This window comes from Dermochelys coriacea, chromosome 2 (assembly GCF_009764565.3).
Source record: "Dermochelys coriacea isolate rDerCor1 chromosome 2, rDerCor1.pri.v4, whole genome shotgun sequence".
NCBI classification, from domain to species: Eukaryota; Metazoa; Chordata; order Testudines; family Dermochelyidae; genus Dermochelys; species Dermochelys coriacea.
The window spans coordinates 156,663,830-156,680,798 of NC_050069.1; the positions used below are offsets into that span (position 1 = coordinate 156,663,830).

Consider the following 16,969-nt stretch of genomic DNA (forward strand, 5'->3'; position numbering starts at 1 on the left):
AGTGCTAACTCCCCAGCATAGGGACTGTAACTGTTTTTGTACAGCACCCAATACAATAGGACTCCAATCCTAATGAATAGAAATGCATCTGTAATTAAGTTGCCAGATGTCTTGTCAGAGAAAAAGGAGATATTTGCCCTCTCTGTGGTAGTATGACTTTCAAATAGTTATCAGCCTCAATACCAAGAGTTTTCAAAGAGAAAAAGGATGGGTGGGTGAGGCTGTGGCCTGCAATGTGCAGGAGGTCAGACTAGATGATCATTATGGTCCCTTCTGACCTTAAAATTAATGAGTCTATGATGCTGCTGTAGCCTACTACCCAAAGACAGCTCTTTTACTCAGGGCTACATGTCCCAGAAGCCAAAAAGCATGCATTTAGGCTCTCTTGCACAAATAGTTTTAAGTGCACCGGGCTAGGGAAGTGAAAAAAGAGCAAGTGAGCTAAAAATCATTCTACCCAATATTGAGGGAAACAGATAAATGAACCGGTCCTCACTCAAGAGTTTACAGTGTGCAAATATGAGCAATTCTAATTGTAGCACAGCTATATATGCATTGAGGGAAGTGGGGGAGAAAGAGAGAATGGGAAAAGGCTGTTCTGTGATCCAAAGCTGGCTGATTACACGATCTTTGCTGTGGAATGCCAGATCAAAGAGGTGGAGCAATCTACCAGCACACATACCACACTACTTTTTCTATGACAAAGTGCATTAGCATATGTTATTTCAAATATTTTCATGTCTCACAAATTGTTCCAAAAACGATTCTCTGATGTAAGATTTTATTTTCTACCTATATTGTACAGTATTCAAAATTCCATTTTGAACTATTGTTATACCACTGTTTACTCAAAACTATTCAGAGAGTTCTTTATAATACTTCATGACAGTGCTGTGTTGGAGGGGGGAGAGGGAAGAGGAATAGAGAATGCATTGCTTCAATTTACATATACAAATTTTATTGCAAGACCTGTAATTTTTAAGTCTACAGGCAAACACACAATGACCTGTGACAGAAAGGCTTTAAAACCAGCACAAACAGAAAAATTTAACAGTTCATTCAACACTAATGAAAGTGGCAAGGGACTCCTCAATAGCCAATCAGGAAGCTTTCCAAATATTCTCTCTCCATGAGCAAACAAAATCCTCCATACTTTTGGTCCAAGATATAAGTTTTAAATTGACAGACATATGGATGCAGATGAGTCTATGAGCGAGTGTACTTGCCCCAGATATGCAACATAAATACAGAAGCAATAAAGAGGAGACTCATAACCAAAACTGGAACAGGACCACTAGAAAGAAATAAAGAAAGAAGGAAAGAAAAAGTCAGTTAAATCTCAACAATACATAAAGACATCTTGTTCTGAAGGTTAGGTAGAACCAGCCAAATAAATTACTCAGTAAATACACAGACTTAATATCAAAGCTCCTTCCTCTCCCACCCTGCACCAAATTAGTGGTAGGGATTATTTTGTCATCTATTGCAAAAGTTTTATACAAACATTACTGGAATGCAGCTTAGTAGTACAAATTAACCCTTTAAGATTAACAGAAAGAAGAACCATTTTCTCAGAATTGGTATCTGCCACATTAAGTTGGAAATCTAAGATTTAATTTTGATACCTCAGGTTTTGAATTGCTAAAAGAATATGGATGCTTCCATTTGTACTTTTTACAGGGAGTATCTAGTCATTCACTGCTAATCACTTGTTGAAATCAGGATCTTAATACTCTGATTGTAAACTTTATCTCCACATTTTTCAATTCAGGTTTCTGCCTCACATTCTGGTGGGTCTGCTACTGAGTTAATGACCTGAGCATACTTGTACACAAATAGAGCATAAGAAACAATAGAGTCCCATAGCAACTAGTCAAACTTAGGTTCAAAATTAGAATATTTTAGCTTGGGAAGTAGTTTACAGCCAACTCTCCAGTTTTTAAGAAGTGAACAGAATTTAAAATGCAGCGAGGCAATAGATACAATCATTTTCAAGTAGGCTTTTATAGTTACACTAGTTTCAGTTTGATTAAATTTACTGCAAGTGACGCTGAAAAAAATCACAAGTGGAAGCTCTGTCCATTATAAATCCTTATCTAAAACTCCCAATCTGAACTTTGTGTTGGAATCTTTCATGCTCACTAATTCTATTTAAGAAATTATAATTAGGGTATTATTGTTTGGAAAACTTAATCAGTTTCAATTTTAGACTATGTTAAACTGGCTGATCTATGCAGTGACTAGTCTGAAGGGGATCCCAAGCAAATTAACATGAGTGTTCCATTACAATAAAAACACCATTTTCTTACTGTGCATCTCATAACTACAGCTGTCAAGTGATTAAAAGAATTAATGCAATGCATGTGATTAATCGCACTGTTAAACAATACCATTTATTTAAATATTTTCAGATGTCTATATTTTCAAATATATTGATTTCAATTACAAGACAATACAAAGTGTACAGTGCTCACTTTATATTTATTTATTATTACAAATATTTGCACTGTAAAAAATGAGAGAATATTTCAATTCACCTAATTCTCAATCTCCACTTACTGACAGTTTGCTTTCCACAACCAAATCTCTGTACAAGTTGTCATGAATAATGTACCCGAGTATTCAGATTCTAATATCTAAACTGTATTGTTAAATCTATTCACCTAAATTTGAGTTATTGTGGATTATGTACTCTATGTATCATATGATATTTAAAAACAAACTTTGTATTTGTGTATAATCTATTCACTATACCCAGATGTACAGACACTCTTTTCCCAACCTATGTATTATATAATTTTTTTAAAATTAGCTTTAATAAAATTTTTACATCTGGCACATAAATACCTTGTAACGCCAGCTACAAAAGTGCCATTCAAATGCCTGTTCTCACTTTCAGGTGACATTGTAAATAAGAAGCAGTCAGCAGTACCTCCCGTAAATGTAAACAAATGTGTTTGTCTTAGCGATTGGCTGAACAAGGATGTCTGAGTGGAGTTGTCGGCTCTAAAGTTTTACATTGTTTTGTTTTTGAGTGCAGTTATGTAACAAACAACAACAATCTACATTTGTAAGTTACACTTTCACGATAGAGATTGCACTACGGTACTTGTATGAGGTGAACTGAAAAATACTACTTCTTTTATCATTTTTACAGTGCAAATATTTGTAATAAAAATATAAAGTGAGCATTGTACACTTTGTATTCTGTGCTGTAATAGAAATCAATATATTTGAAAATGTAGAAAAACCATCCAAAAATATGTATTAAATTTCAATTGGTATTCTATTGTTTAACAGTGGAATTAATCGCAATTAATTTTTTTTTAATCGCAGTTAATTTGAGTTAAATCGCGTGAGTTAACTGTGATTAATTGACAGCCCTACTCATAACACTGTACTTGATCTCTCTTCATTAGAAGTAGCACCAGATTTCCAAAAGTATGATTCATGCTATGGAGTTTTTATGATCAAGCAGCTCTTACTTGAACATAATATAAAAAATGAAACTGAAGCAACTGATCTCCTTCATGCTATGGTCTTCAAGGTTTTTCAACTCCTCATGCAATTTTCTGATTCACAGGCTTCTGAACATCCTCATCTCACAAACTATTTTAAATCATAATTGCATAGCCCAATTTGGCTTTTTGTGCAGAATCTTGAATTTTATCAAACAGGATATAGATACACAGATGTATTTAGCAATCAATCTAAGTGTAAATATGCAATATATTTTAGTTTGCAATTCCACAGTGCAATTCCATAGGCAACTCTTAGCTAATCCATCATTTCCACCATCTTCACAATCTACTTCCAGACCCCAAAAGTATAAATATGAATACATAAAATTAATGAAGCTCTAGGATCTTCCACAATCATAAAAACAAACAAAAACTAAGAGGAACTCCCCACCCACTCCCAAATATATTTGACTTGCCACTTGAATCAATAAATCTCTCACCCTTATTAAAATACAAACCATCTTCAGACCATTCCTATTTCTCATCCTTTCCAAGAATACAACAGGTGATCTATTTAGTGAACAATTATAATTTATCTACCATATTTCAGTTAGGACAACTTGGCTCTTCCACATTTGTGATGACAGACTATTTTCCCTAAAGCTGATCTCTAATTGTCTATGGCCTCAACAGAACTTTTTATTTCATTTTAGACTTGTTCTTATATTCTCAGGATCAATACCACATGAAATACTTGTTTGTTTTTATAAGAGCCCATTTGTTTTGCCTCAATGCAAGTTCACAATCAGGAAGATTTACAAAACTGATCGAAAACAGCTGCTCCTACTGGTAAATGGGCAAGTTTAAAAAAACAAACACTCTCTCAACAACACAATAACCAAAAAGAGTGCAACAAGACAGACCCATGGTCATTTATAAAGGATTTTGTGTAAATATATGTGAAACATGCAATAAATTTGAGTTAAGATTTTCATAATCTTCTGGTGGGAAAGAACTTTGCCATATTGACATCTTGGTGTAAGACTTAGGTTTTTTTATACCGGCATTTTATTTTTTTAATCTTACTTTGGTGCAAGTACATTAGCATATAGTGACAGGCAAAATGGACCTCCTTAAAGCAGACAGTTTTGTTATGGGTTCCCTCTTTATGAATTTGCATGTGACAGATCTTATATAAGCTCTGTCTCTTCATAAACATATGCAAAACCAAAGACTCTCAAGTGCATTAGTCTTCATGGAAGAACTTGGTACCTTACTAATTATCATCACTGTTAAGGAGTACTAAACTTCAGTAAAGAAAAATTGTACTTCAGAAAAGTTAGTAAACATCTGCTACATAAATTACATTATGCCACGATGGTAACACACAGGAACATTAGCTACAAAGAGACCAAAAAGCCTGCTTCTATAGTTTACAGAACTGATTACAAAAAAAACCCCAAAATGAACTACTCAGTACTGACAAACCATTACATTTTCCATTACACTTCCTCCAATCCCATGGAAGGTCCTTGCTGGAACCTAGGAGATCAACCATTCTCCCCACCAACACACATGTGCTTCTCACCCTCATTAAGGTCAACCTTTTTTTCTGACTAGCCAGCTGAATTCCCTTAATAAGAGTAACAACGTTAAATAACCACAGCAGTGACTCCATATCTAGAGTTTCCTGTAGTCAATAACATTTGAAGTCAACTTTGATTTTCTACACAATCTAGTTTTACCAAAACCAAACCATTCTGGTCAAGATTTCTATTACATAATCTTGACATTCTCACAGTGATCAGATTCAGAGTGCCACAGAAGGAGGGCAACAGGTCTCAAGCGAACTATTTTGCTCTGACTATCCTTCTCATTAAAACATTCCCCCCCCCATTCCCTTAATAGCCAAGACATTTTCAACTTTAGCCCATTGCTTCTTGGTAACGCTCACAACCAGAGTGAAAGGGAGAAGCCCCTCAGAAACAGGGCCTGGAAGTTTGTCTGCTGAACTAGTGACTAGCAGAGAATGCTGGGCAAGAGTTGATGAAATTCTGATGTTGCAGGTCATAACTATGAGGCAGAGAAGGGGACAGCACTGACCTGTGTATACTGGAGAAGAGCTTACGTTATTGGGTTGGGACCACTAACACTTAGAAAGGCAAGACATCAAAGTTTCACCGATGAGTTTCTTTGTAGTGGCTGTTTTGACCAGTCTCCCTTAGATGGAAATACTGTCACCACCACATGCTGAAAAATTCCTGGCTCAGACATCAGAGTTCATATATTTACTAAAATTGTCTGTGGAGGTCAGAAACATGCATGGAGAAAAGAAGAATTTTTCCTTCTAGATAAGGGTTTTGGTCATTTTGATGAGATTGGAACAGATAGTCCCTTCTATCAGGGTTGGCAATTTCCTGGGAAAAACTAGTTTAGGACAGAGTGCTGATAAATAAAAGCTTAAACCAGAAAACTGAGGAAAAAATTATTATAATATACTAATGAATATTACTGAAAAATATTTAGCAATTTGATAATAGTTTTGCAATAATGTGGTCTGTTTAATTTAAAAATAAGGAAAACAAAACAAAACAGAGCCTCAATCAAAAGAGGTATGCTATTGTTTGAAACAAAAACTTCTTAATCTGGGAGACCAGCTGTTGGCCAGGAGCCCAGGTTTGAAGGCAGAGCCGCCGCCAGCGACAGCACAGACATACGGGAGGCAATACCATACCATGCTATCCTTCTGCGCTGCTGCTGGCGGCAGCTCTGTCTTCAGAGCTGGGCTTCCAGCCAGCCACTGCTGTTCTCCAGCTGCCCAGCTCCAAAGGTGCTCCAAGCAGGAGCACTGACGTAAGGATAGCAGTACTGCAAACCCTCCCACATAAACTTGTGACCCTCCCACAACTCCTTTTCCAATTACAACACCATGAACTTCATTTCAGCTATTTAAATCTGATATTTCACAAATTTTAAAATCTTATCACCATGAAATTGACCAAAATGGTCAGTGAATTTGGTAGCGCCCTAATTATTGATCATCAAACTTTTAAAAAAAAATGATCAGCTGCCTATGGTCAGGCTACAAAGCACCCAATCAAAAAGCAGGTAGCAGGTGAACTGTTAAGACACTGATAGCATGAGAGTGGAAGTAACAAATTACATGGAAAAAAAAAAACAGGTTTCAGAGTAGCAGCCGTGTTAGTCTGTATCCGCAAAAAGAAAAGGAGTACTTGTGGCACCTCAGAAACTAACAAATTTGAGCATAAGCTTTCGTAGGCTACAGCCCACTTCATAAAAGCTTATGCTCAAATAAATTTGAGAGTCTCTAAGGTGCCACAAGTACTCCTTTTCTTTTTATGGAAAAAAGTTACACTAATGCAAGATGGAAAAAAGATGCAAAGTATAAGAAATGATTTGGAACAAGACGACGACAGTTTGGTTATATATTAATGTGCATCACATTGGCTAAATCTACTTGGACAAGACCTTATCCCAAGTGCTTTGATGAAACGTTGTAGATTTACAAAAGTATTTTCGTAATCACCGTCAGCCTGGAGCCTGGTTAAAAATACCAAGGATCTGTAAAACCCCAAATCTGTGGTGACATACGATGGAACACTCAAACGTGTATGGAAACCTATATTAAAAATCAGATACATTAACTCAGGACTGTGAGCGGTCTTGAAGAACTTGAAGATAGTGGTCAGTATAATTGATAATCAAAGGATTTTCCGGGAAACAAAGAACTTGATCAGTCAATTGAAACCAGCTGTTGTGGCACCTGACACACTTCAAAAGGGACACATCAACAATTGCTGTTGCATGCAAAGTATGGTTGAACCTAATGATAAATGAAGATCTTGCACCATACCAAGCAAAAGTACACAAAAATTTTATGAGGCAAGTATTCGTGTACACATGTTGGCCAACCTCCTTCATCCAAAATATGCAAGAAAGGAATTGTCATCTTAAGAAGAAATTGCAAGGCAGTGATTACTCAGCAAAAAAAAAAAAATCTCAACTTTCTGCCATATATATACACTCACATTTAAAGAAGAAATAGCTCTGTATCCAAAAAAAACCCACACACACACAAAACACAATATTTTCATCTGCTATCAAGGAGAAAGTTTATCCTGTAATATGGTGGGGAAAATCTGAAGAATACTGATATTCTATCTGACTTAATAGACTTGGTGGTGCAATTTCAACATCCACCAAGTATAGAACGAATCTTTTCAAATGCTGGATTCATCCATTCTAATCTGGAGAATAGGCTTGGTCTAGCCAAAACTAAAGTTGGTCTCCGGCTACAGAACGCTGCATGCCCAAGCGGACTTCAACCAGTTGTCTGCAACTATGCATGCTTCTGATTGCTTAATGCTTCAAACCTGAAACTCTGCATTTTCATCTAATCAAATGTTTTTGACTTTTGGTTACATAACAATGAAAACTGAAATGAGCCGACATGTGTAACTTCCTTGAGAAGATACTAAACCAAACTGTGCAATATTCCAATATTCAGTATTATAATTATATATTATGCCTTCTGCAGTTTTATTTTTATCTGAATAATTCTAAATTAATCTGAGTCTATTGCCTCATGTAACACAATTTGAATATGTAATTAAAACAAAAGTGTACTGTGGTGTGCATTAACGAAACAGTTCTTAAAAAGCTTTAACTGGGACTAACTAGTTTCTCCCTGAGTGTTAAAAACCATGATTTTACCTGGTAAAAAACAGCTCTGGTAAATAACATGCTATTCCTGTCTTCTGTTTCCATGTGACAAGGAAACAGGCTGTTTCTCTCTCTTTCTTGACTGTATCTGCCCATCACCCAAGCCTGGATGAGAGTGGGATCTCTCACTTTTTTGGAAGGGAGGACGATATCTCCAGGAGCGTCAGGAACACTTGCAGAAGTGAGAAATCTACAGATCTAAGTGTATAGAAGATGGTTTGTGAATGGGATGGTATTTTAATAGCTCTATCAGAATGGCCATTTTATATTGCTTTTGCTGCTTGCTCAGAAAGCTTTCTTTTACAGCCAGCTGCAGCACCTGCCACTCAGATTACCATCTTAAGGTAGCTAAGAAGGTGTGTGCTGAAGATATGGTGTAATGGGCAAAGGGACTGGTTGAGAGCACCTGGCTTTCTTCATACCTACAACAGGGGACCAAGGAAAGACAGGGTTGAAGCACTAAAACAAACCTGTTACAAAGGTGTGAACCAAGGCTGAAAAGGTTAGCCTTGTAATACCAGTGTGTCTTAAAATGTTCGTCACTTCATTATGTTTAACTCAAGACCTATGGTTAATGAAGTTACCATGACCAATGGACCCGATTAGCAGTGAGTTGCTTCTGACTGTGTGTATAACTACAAACGGTACATATTGATGCGTAACGTTTTTTGGTATTTCTGCAACGGTGCTTTTATTGGCATAAAAAAAAACCAGAAAAACTGTAGATAATGAAGTCTTAGGTCCGAAGCCTACAACCACTTATGCACGTGCTTTATTACTGTGAGTAACCTCTCTTGATTTCTGTGGGACTGTTCATGGTATTCAAGAAAAGCACGTGCACATCTGCAGGTTTGGGACTTCAGAGAAAAGCAATTCAAGTAATCATCTTGACTGTACTGTATTAACTTAAACATCTACCTACAAAATTGATCTTTTATATTTTTATAACCAAGTCTCCTCAAGGCATTCTTTCCGCTTTAATCTAAGCAATTGTGGTTTTCCCATATTTTCATGCATAACGTGCAGGCCAGATCAAATGACTCAGGGAGCCTGGACTACTGTATATAGACTTAAAATAACACTGTCACCCTCTTGCTGCTTTTGGGACTTACACTTTGAGCCCAGGGGAGTCCTCTGTGTAGAATCTCCACATGCCGCCAGTGCCTGCTGAGGTAGTGCGGCCTGCGCTCCTAGTCCCACAGCTGGCGTTTTTCCTTGGAGGGAACGACAAGGGAATCAGGACCTGACCTGCATTAGCGATGAGCTGAGAACCACCAACCTTTCCAAGAAGTCAGTAAGGACCCCCCCTCCACACACACACACACACCCACCCTCTTCATGGTGCTGGTCTCAGGCTTTGGCCCGAAGTGACCGTGCTCAGCGCTGGGTGGGGGCCACAGGGCGATGCCAGGCTCGGCTCAGTGCCGTTAGCCACAGACATAGTGAGAAGTTGGCTGACACCCTCCCCCAGCCGCCCGCTCCCAGCTGGCACCAGGGGCAGCGAGGCCCATCGAGGTTGCCCCAGCTCAAGTGTCACCCCCGGGGCGGGCGGGCGGGCGGACGGGGCAGGAGGCGGCGCTATCGCGCGTTGTTGCGACCGGTGTCTCCATCGGGCCGGGGCCGAGGCCGGGCGGCGGAGCCAGGCTTCACCGAGCCCCGACCCCGGGGTCCGCCCCGCCGGCCCAGCAGGTACCTTTGCCGGACGGTGGATCCCGCAGCTCGGGGCGCCACCGCTTTGCTGGGGGAGCGGCCAGAGGCGCCCACGTTGGTACCGCTGGGGCTCGGGCCGGGCTGCGGAGAGAAACAGAGAGCGCGTGAGACGGGACCAGCGCGAGCCAGGGCGCGGAGGGGGGATCGGGGTCTCGCGCTCTCACCATGGCAGCGACTCTGGGTTCCAGGAAGCGCGCGCGGGCCTCAGAACTCTCCCGTCTCCAAAATTCGCTGCGGCCACTGCCGATATCCCAGGTCTTGCTGCCCCGCCCCTAGGACCGCTCGCCTCCTGGGCCTCCCAGGGCCCCGCGGTTGACTTGGACACGGCCTGACTCCAGCCGCTTCTCAGGAGACAGTTTCCGGAGCAGCGAACCGAACTCAGGGCTCCAGCCGCCAAGGTCCTGGCCCCTTCCTGTGCCCGAACCCCGCCTGAAACGGAGACACCAGAGGACGCGCGGGCTAAGGAACCAGGCAGCACCAGGACACCTACGGGGGGACTAAAGCTGATGTGTCCCTAACTGGCAGCACAGCGAGAGGGCGGAGCTGCGCATGCGCTCTCTGCAGTGACACGTGGCCTAGCCCAGGTCCCAGAGTCACGTCTTCGCTCAAAAGAAGCGGGCTCCGCCTCCTCTCCGGCGGATGCGAGGTGGCGGGCGTAGGCGCCAGCATGGCAGGGGGGCCGGGCTCGGGCTCGGGCTCGGGCCCAGGCCCGTCCGTGCTGTTCCTGCACCCGGACCTGGGCCTGGGCGGCGCCGAGCGGCTGGTGGTGGACGGGGCGCTGGCGCTGCGGGCGCGCGGCTGCCGCGTGCAGATCTGGACGGCGCACTACGACCCCGCGCGCTGCTTCTCGGAGACGCGCGGCCTTGCGGTGCGGAGCGTGGGGGATTGGCTGCCCCGCAGCCTCTTCGGGCGGGGCCACGCGCTCTGCGCCGCGCTGCGCATGGCCTACGTGGCGCTCTACGTGCTGCTGCTGAGCGGCGAGGAGATGGACGTGTTCGTGTGCGACCAGGTGCGGGGGCGGGGCCAGCAGCACGTGCTGGGCCCCGCGCGAGGAGCTGCCGGGGCCGCGCGCCAGTTGCGGGCGTGGTGGGGCGGGGCGGCGCGGTCGCCGCTCGGTTGGCGGCCGGGAACCGAAGGGGGGAGGGGAGGTGGTGGCGGTGGCGCGGGCGCGGGCGCGCTGCTGCCTCCCCTCGCTCGGCCCGGGCCTCAGCCCAGGCGCGGAGCCTGCCCGCACAGCGCCCTGGCCTCTGCCCGTGGGTCGCACGGGTGGGGCTGAAGGTCGCACAGCCCCGTGTTCCGCAGGGAAGGAGAGACTGCAAGGCGCCTGCCCTTGGGGTCCCCTCTCCCGGGAGTGACCAGCCTCGGACGTCCCCCTTGCGGAAGCCCGCGAGCGAGCCTAAGCGCAGAGTCGTTACAATCCGCCCCCCTTTTTCCTCACACGTACAAGTCTAGTTTTGAATCCACAAGTCTAGCTCCGGAATAGATCTTATTGTAGAAGCTGGGATTGCCTAAACAATGCTTTCTCTTATTCTCACCCCCGCCTCTTGGTTTATCTAGGTGTCTGCTTGTATCCCAATTCTCAGACTGGCCAGAACTCCGAAGAAGGTTTTGTTTTACTGTCACTTTCCTGATCAGCTTCTGACCAAGAGAGAATCTTTCCTTAAACGCATCTATAGAGCTCCACTTGACTGGTTGGAAGAGTATACTACTGGCATGGCAGATTGCATTGTTGTCAACAGCAATTTTACAGCAAAGGTCTTCAAGAATACATTTAAATCCTTAAACCAGATTAAACCGGACGTCCTATACCCTTCGTTGAATGTCAGTACCTTTGAAACGATTGTTCCTGCAGATATAGCTAGTATAATTCCCCAGGGGAAAAAATATTTGTTTCTTTCAATCAATAGATTTGAAAGGAAAAAAAACCTAGCATTAGCTCTGGAAGCATTACATGATCTTCGTGGAAGGCTCGATGCTCAAGAGTGGAATGAAGTTCATCTAGTTTTGGCTGGTGGTTATGATGAAAGGGTTTTGGAAAACGTGGAACATTATGAAGAGCTGAAGACTATTGCGAACAAGCTTAATGTTAGCGAGCAGGTCACTTTTGTGAGGTCTTTTTCAGATGAACAAAAAATCTCTCTTTTCAGTAACTCTGTGTGTGTGCTTTATACGCCAAGCAATGAACACTTTGGCATAGTTCCTTTGGAGGCTATGTATATGAGATGTCCAGTTATAGCAGTTAATTCAGGTGGTCCTTTAGAATCTGTTATAAATAATTTTACTGGATTTTTGTGTGATCCTCTTCCAACACAATTTTCTGAGGCCATGGAAAAATTTGTGAGAGACCCTGCCTTAAAGAATACAATAGGAGCAGCTGGAAGAGCAAGAGTTACAGAAAAATTTTCTTCAGACGCTTTTACAGAACAGCTGTACCAATACATATGTAGATTAACACAATAACAGTACTTAACACTCTGTAGTGTAATTTACTGCTTTGTCATGTTTGATTTGTACATGAGACAGTTGATTAAACTAACATCTAGGCTAGTGCAAGGATGCTGAAATATTTAGAAAATTTGAGTTAATCTTTAAACTACACTTTTGATAGTCTGTTTCATGCCGGTTGGCACAAAATAACAAGATTTAGTTGAGGTGGACTTGTTTACCACTGACTACGTTGAATTTTTGCTGCATATCATGTACTGGAAGATACTTTAATAAATTTATTAGACTTCCTAGTTTAAACTGGGAAGAGTTAAAATTATGGCAAGTCTTCAGGTTGTATAAGATTAACTTTTTTATTTAAACTTTCTTCTCTACACTTCCTATGAATTAACTTTACAGTGCAATTCTTCTGTTGTAATAGTATGCACCATAATTTTCCACTTGAATGAATTTCTACTGAAAGGCTCTGCCAATTCTGGTGTGGATGTGGTCATTGAAAATACAGTGAGCTATACATATGCAATAAAGTCCCAAGGTTTTTTGTTGTTGTTGTTTTTTTTTTTTTTTTTTAAATGCCAGCCTGTAGTCTGGTGATCTTGGACAGTCTTAAACTGTCTATTTGTCTGTGAACTCCTGTCCTTAAACTGTATCACCTAATCATCTCTGATCCCAGTAACTAGCTGTTGTTCTTGGAGCAGTAGCAGAGGGCAGAGAGAAAAGGATGAAAACAAGGATGTCAAAATCCCTCAGACAAAAAATGGGGTCAGGATTTAACCCCATTTTCCCCTCAAAAGTCACTGAAATCTTCTTGAATATCAGCTGTTATACTAAATGTCTACATCTACTGAATTAAAGTGCTACATTTCATTTTATCTATTAGAAGCGTGTCTTAATACAGCTTTCCTTTGTGGATTTTCTGATCCCCACATAACCAGATAGATATGTAGAAAAAGCCTTGACGTTTTTTCCATTTCCTTTCAAGATGTATCCCATAGTCTTGGGTTGTGCAAAAATGGTAATTTGAATGAATATTTCCCACAATCAAAATGTCAAATTGAGTTTTTAAAAGAGACGGTAGTATGTCCATCCCTGCATAAAAGTTATGTCTTTTAAAACTAAGATGGTGGATGAAGTCATAGTGAGAAAAGTATACAGTCCTCTGTTTTGGTTTTTAGAAAAATCACACAGAGCAAATAAATGCATGAAGTTAACTAACAGCCTTAGATATAGATTCTGCAAGCTTCTCTGTTCAGGGAGACGTCACTGTGAAACAGGTCTTAGATATGTTTTGATACATTGTACACTATAAGAACCACTATATATCAGAACATCACTTGAAAAGATTCTAAGGGACTGCATTTTGTGGCTTGCTAGAAATTTGCTTCTAAGTTTATATTTTTTGCACTGTATACAAGTTAGTTATATTTTGGTCTGAAATCCTATTGAGGGGGGCAAATATTAACTCATTAATTTGAGGATAAGGAATATCAGATTTTATAAATACCTCAACTCATTTTACTGATCTTTGCAGGCCCAATTCACTTTATTTAACTTCATCTGGTATAGTTTTTCATCTACAACAAGGGTTCTCAAACTGGGGTTCGGAACCCCTCAGGGGGTCACAAGCTGTCAGCCTCCACCCCAAACCCCACTTTGGCTCCAGCATTTATAATAGTGTTTAAATATATAAAAACGGGTTTAATTTATAACAAGAGTTGCACTCAAAGCCTTGCTATGTGAAAGGGGTCACCAGTAGAAAAGTTTGAGAACCACTGATCTACAATATACTATTTGTACGTGATGGAATAAAATTGAACTTAATTTTGTAAATGGATATGTAACTTGCATAATTCTCTGAGGTTTAGGTTCTGTACTTACTCTGTATGGGCTCTCTGTGTACCACACTGTGTGTACGCTTTTGGGATAGTTAACCTTTATTCCAAGGTGTCTCTAGAAGTCATCAGAATTTTAGAATTGAATTGCTGTTTGAATTATGCAGAGATTTTAACCTTTCCATTGTTAAGACTGCAGCCTAAATCCTACTGTAACAAGTTTTTGTTTTACCCTTCCTCACCTTTTAAGTAAATAAAATCCACTGGAGGCTGCATGCTGCAGTAGCTAGGGCACTGGAATGGGAGTCAGACAACTTGGATTCTAGTCCCCACTCTGCCACTGATATGTGAAGTTCTAGTAAGCCCCCACCATGCAGCCAGAAGTCTGCTGTCCCTTAAGCCTCAGCCTTCCTTCTTCACCTCTTTTCCTTTCACTGACTCTTTAAGCTGACAAAGTTAAAACATGTAAAGTTTTTAGAAGGGAAAAATTCATCCCTTTAAAGTAAATGAAAAAGTGAAAAGGACTTGTAAGAGGAAGAAGGGGAAGCTGGTCTCTAATGTTCTGCTAAGCAGGCACCTTTTTCAATGAACTGAGACCTTCGGAGGCAGTTGTTATGGATGGGTGAGAGGTGAAGAGGAGGAGAGATTTTGGGGTGGTTGGTGCCTATTTCTACACAGATCCAAGCCCCCTGCTGCATAATTTAGGTCTAATGAATCTTACAGGGCCTTGACAACAAACAACATTGAGTGTTAAGTATACCAATATCTACTAGATAGCATTCATGGATGGCAGCTTCAACTTTAAAATGATCAGCATTTTATTGAACTCACTAATACAAGTCATGCAAACTCGTCAGTGGTGTGTATATATACTTAGTTGAAATTGCTTGCTGGACTTTGCACCAACCGTGGTGCGATGTTGCATCGGATTGTCACTGACAGTTGCAGTAATGCTGGGGTGATGTATTGCATTGTGTTTAAACTGTTTTCTTTCTGTGACAATTGCAAAGGCACCAGGGAACAGTTAATGTAATGAGAATATAATTACAAAGCCCCCTTGTACCTTAACAAAAAAAGTATGTTTTCAAAAATTTAAGATGGACTCTTGGAAGGAAAAGGGCTTTTTTCCTGAAATTTTGAAGGAAATTCAGTTTACACTTTTCTAGCTCAAACGATTTGAAATAACTTATTATAAACTTCAAAAATATTTTCTTGTGTTCTTATTTCCTAAAAATAAATTGTATTTGAGGAATTAGTAAATATTTCCCCCCATAGGGTGTCAGTTTTCAAGCAAAAATAAATTTTTACAGCTAGTATTTTTCAAAAACCAAGAATGAAGCCACTAATGAAAAAATGTGCAAAGAGCTAGTATTTTTAGCATGAAAGCCAAAAGGAGGAGGGGGAAAAAAAACTTCAATTCAGAACATTCTTGTTGTCAAAGCCTACATCTAAAATTTGTGTGCCTTTTCATGTAAAAAGCATTATATGAGCGATACATTTGTCAGTGGGTGTGAGCAGGTATAACTTCTCATTCCCATTAGTTTGGGCAGGAAAAACTTCGTTGAAGTCCTATTAGAGGAATCACTGTACCTACACACACACTTTCTGAACAGTCTCCATTATCCCACTTCTCCTAAGGAAAGAATGGCTTGGTCTGTATTCTCTCCATACTAACCCAGTCTATGTGATACTTCTCACATCCTTAAGGACTATTGTGGAACTTGACTCAGCAGACCCAGTCTATGGCATACTTATAAAATCAATAATGGTCCATGCTGAGCTTTCAATCAGTATATGGCTACAGCAGCTGGGATGGAGCATAGACCAAGGATGTGACACTTTCCTTTAGGTGGGAAGGCCTACAGCATCTAGAATGGAAAGAGGTCCTGTCCCAATTCAGCTCAGGAAGCTGTTGGAATTGAAGTAGATTAACATAGTGTTTTCATCCAGGGATTGAAAAATTTCCTTGACATCTACTAGCCTATTTGAAAACATCTGTCACTGAGCCCCTGAAATCCCACATCCCTGCAATTAAAAGGAATACCACATCTGTGGACTCTTCATAACTGTAGCATTGTCAATCAACTGTCTATTAATAAACATTTAAAAAGTATATTTCTCTGTCTCCTGATCTTTTATTATATTGTTTCACTCTGCTTTTTATTTCCTATTACTGACAAGTGTATCTTTTTATGCATTCTCCACCCATCGTATCCTTTTGCTCCCCACTATGCTGTCTTCTATTCTCTCCTACGCATTATGTCCCTCCTTTATCCCCAAGCAGTTTTCCGTCTGTTCTATTGTAACAGGGTGCACTCATCTCTCATGACTGCCCCCTTGGCCAAGTGTGTGTGTGCCTGCACTATGTCCCTGCTCTGGGATAGAGCTGTGCCTCAGGGCTCCTCCCAGGTGACAATGTCTTCGCCTTCTCGGGCTTTCTGGCTGCAGCTTTCCAGCTGGGCCTCTGCAGTTCAGTTCCCTCTCTTGGATGCCTCAACGTCCAAGCCACTTCTCCCTCTCCCTCCCCCCCCCCCTCCTTCTTTTATAAGAGCAGCAAACCCATGACCACCATTCACCAGCTTACTTATTTGTCTCAGGAAGAGAAGCCACCAGCTCCAGGTGATCTGGCCCCAGTCAGCTCACTCATCCCCTCCAACTTCCTCTTTGCCATGAGTTTTTCAAGTTTTGATGTTTTGCAAACAAGGAACAATCCAGCAAATACTACCGAGTGCAGGGATTGCTGCTAGGACTACTACTCCTGGAAATAAGTACTTGTGA

General features: G+C 41.3%; 2 protein-coding genes across 3 annotated transcripts; one reads left to right on the top strand and one right to left on the bottom strand.

Annotated features, from left to right (window-relative positions):
* Positions 1-936: 936 nt before the first annotated feature.
* Positions 937-10,222, bottom strand: SEC61B (SEC61 translocon subunit beta). Its single transcript, XM_038390986.2, has 4 exons — positions 10,079-10,222; positions 9,898-9,995; positions 9,317-9,418; positions 937-1,294 (listed from the first exon to the last, which is right to left on the bottom strand). The coding sequence occupies exons 1-4, from the start codon at positions 10,079-10,081 to the stop codon at positions 1,207-1,209; spliced, it is 291 nt and encodes a 96-aa protein (XP_038246914.1). The 5' UTR covers positions 10,082-10,222; the 3' UTR covers positions 937-1,206.
* A 359-nt stretch (positions 10,223-10,581) lies between these two features.
* Positions 10,582-15,259, top strand: ALG2 (ALG2 alpha-1,3/1,6-mannosyltransferase). Of its 2 annotated transcripts, none has more exons than XM_038390985.2 (2): positions 10,582-10,923; positions 11,472-15,259. In XM_038390985.2, exons 1-2 carry the CDS (start codon positions 10,582-10,584, stop codon positions 12,372-12,374), a joined length of 1,245 nt encoding a protein of 414 aa, XP_038246913.1. In that variant the 3' UTR covers positions 12,375-15,259. The 2 variants fall into 2 exon arrangements, with proteins under 2 accessions (XP_038246913.1, XP_043364475.1); XM_043508540.1 differs by having other exon boundaries at positions 11,498-15,259.
* The last annotated feature ends 1,710 nt before the right edge of the window (positions 15,260-16,969 follow it).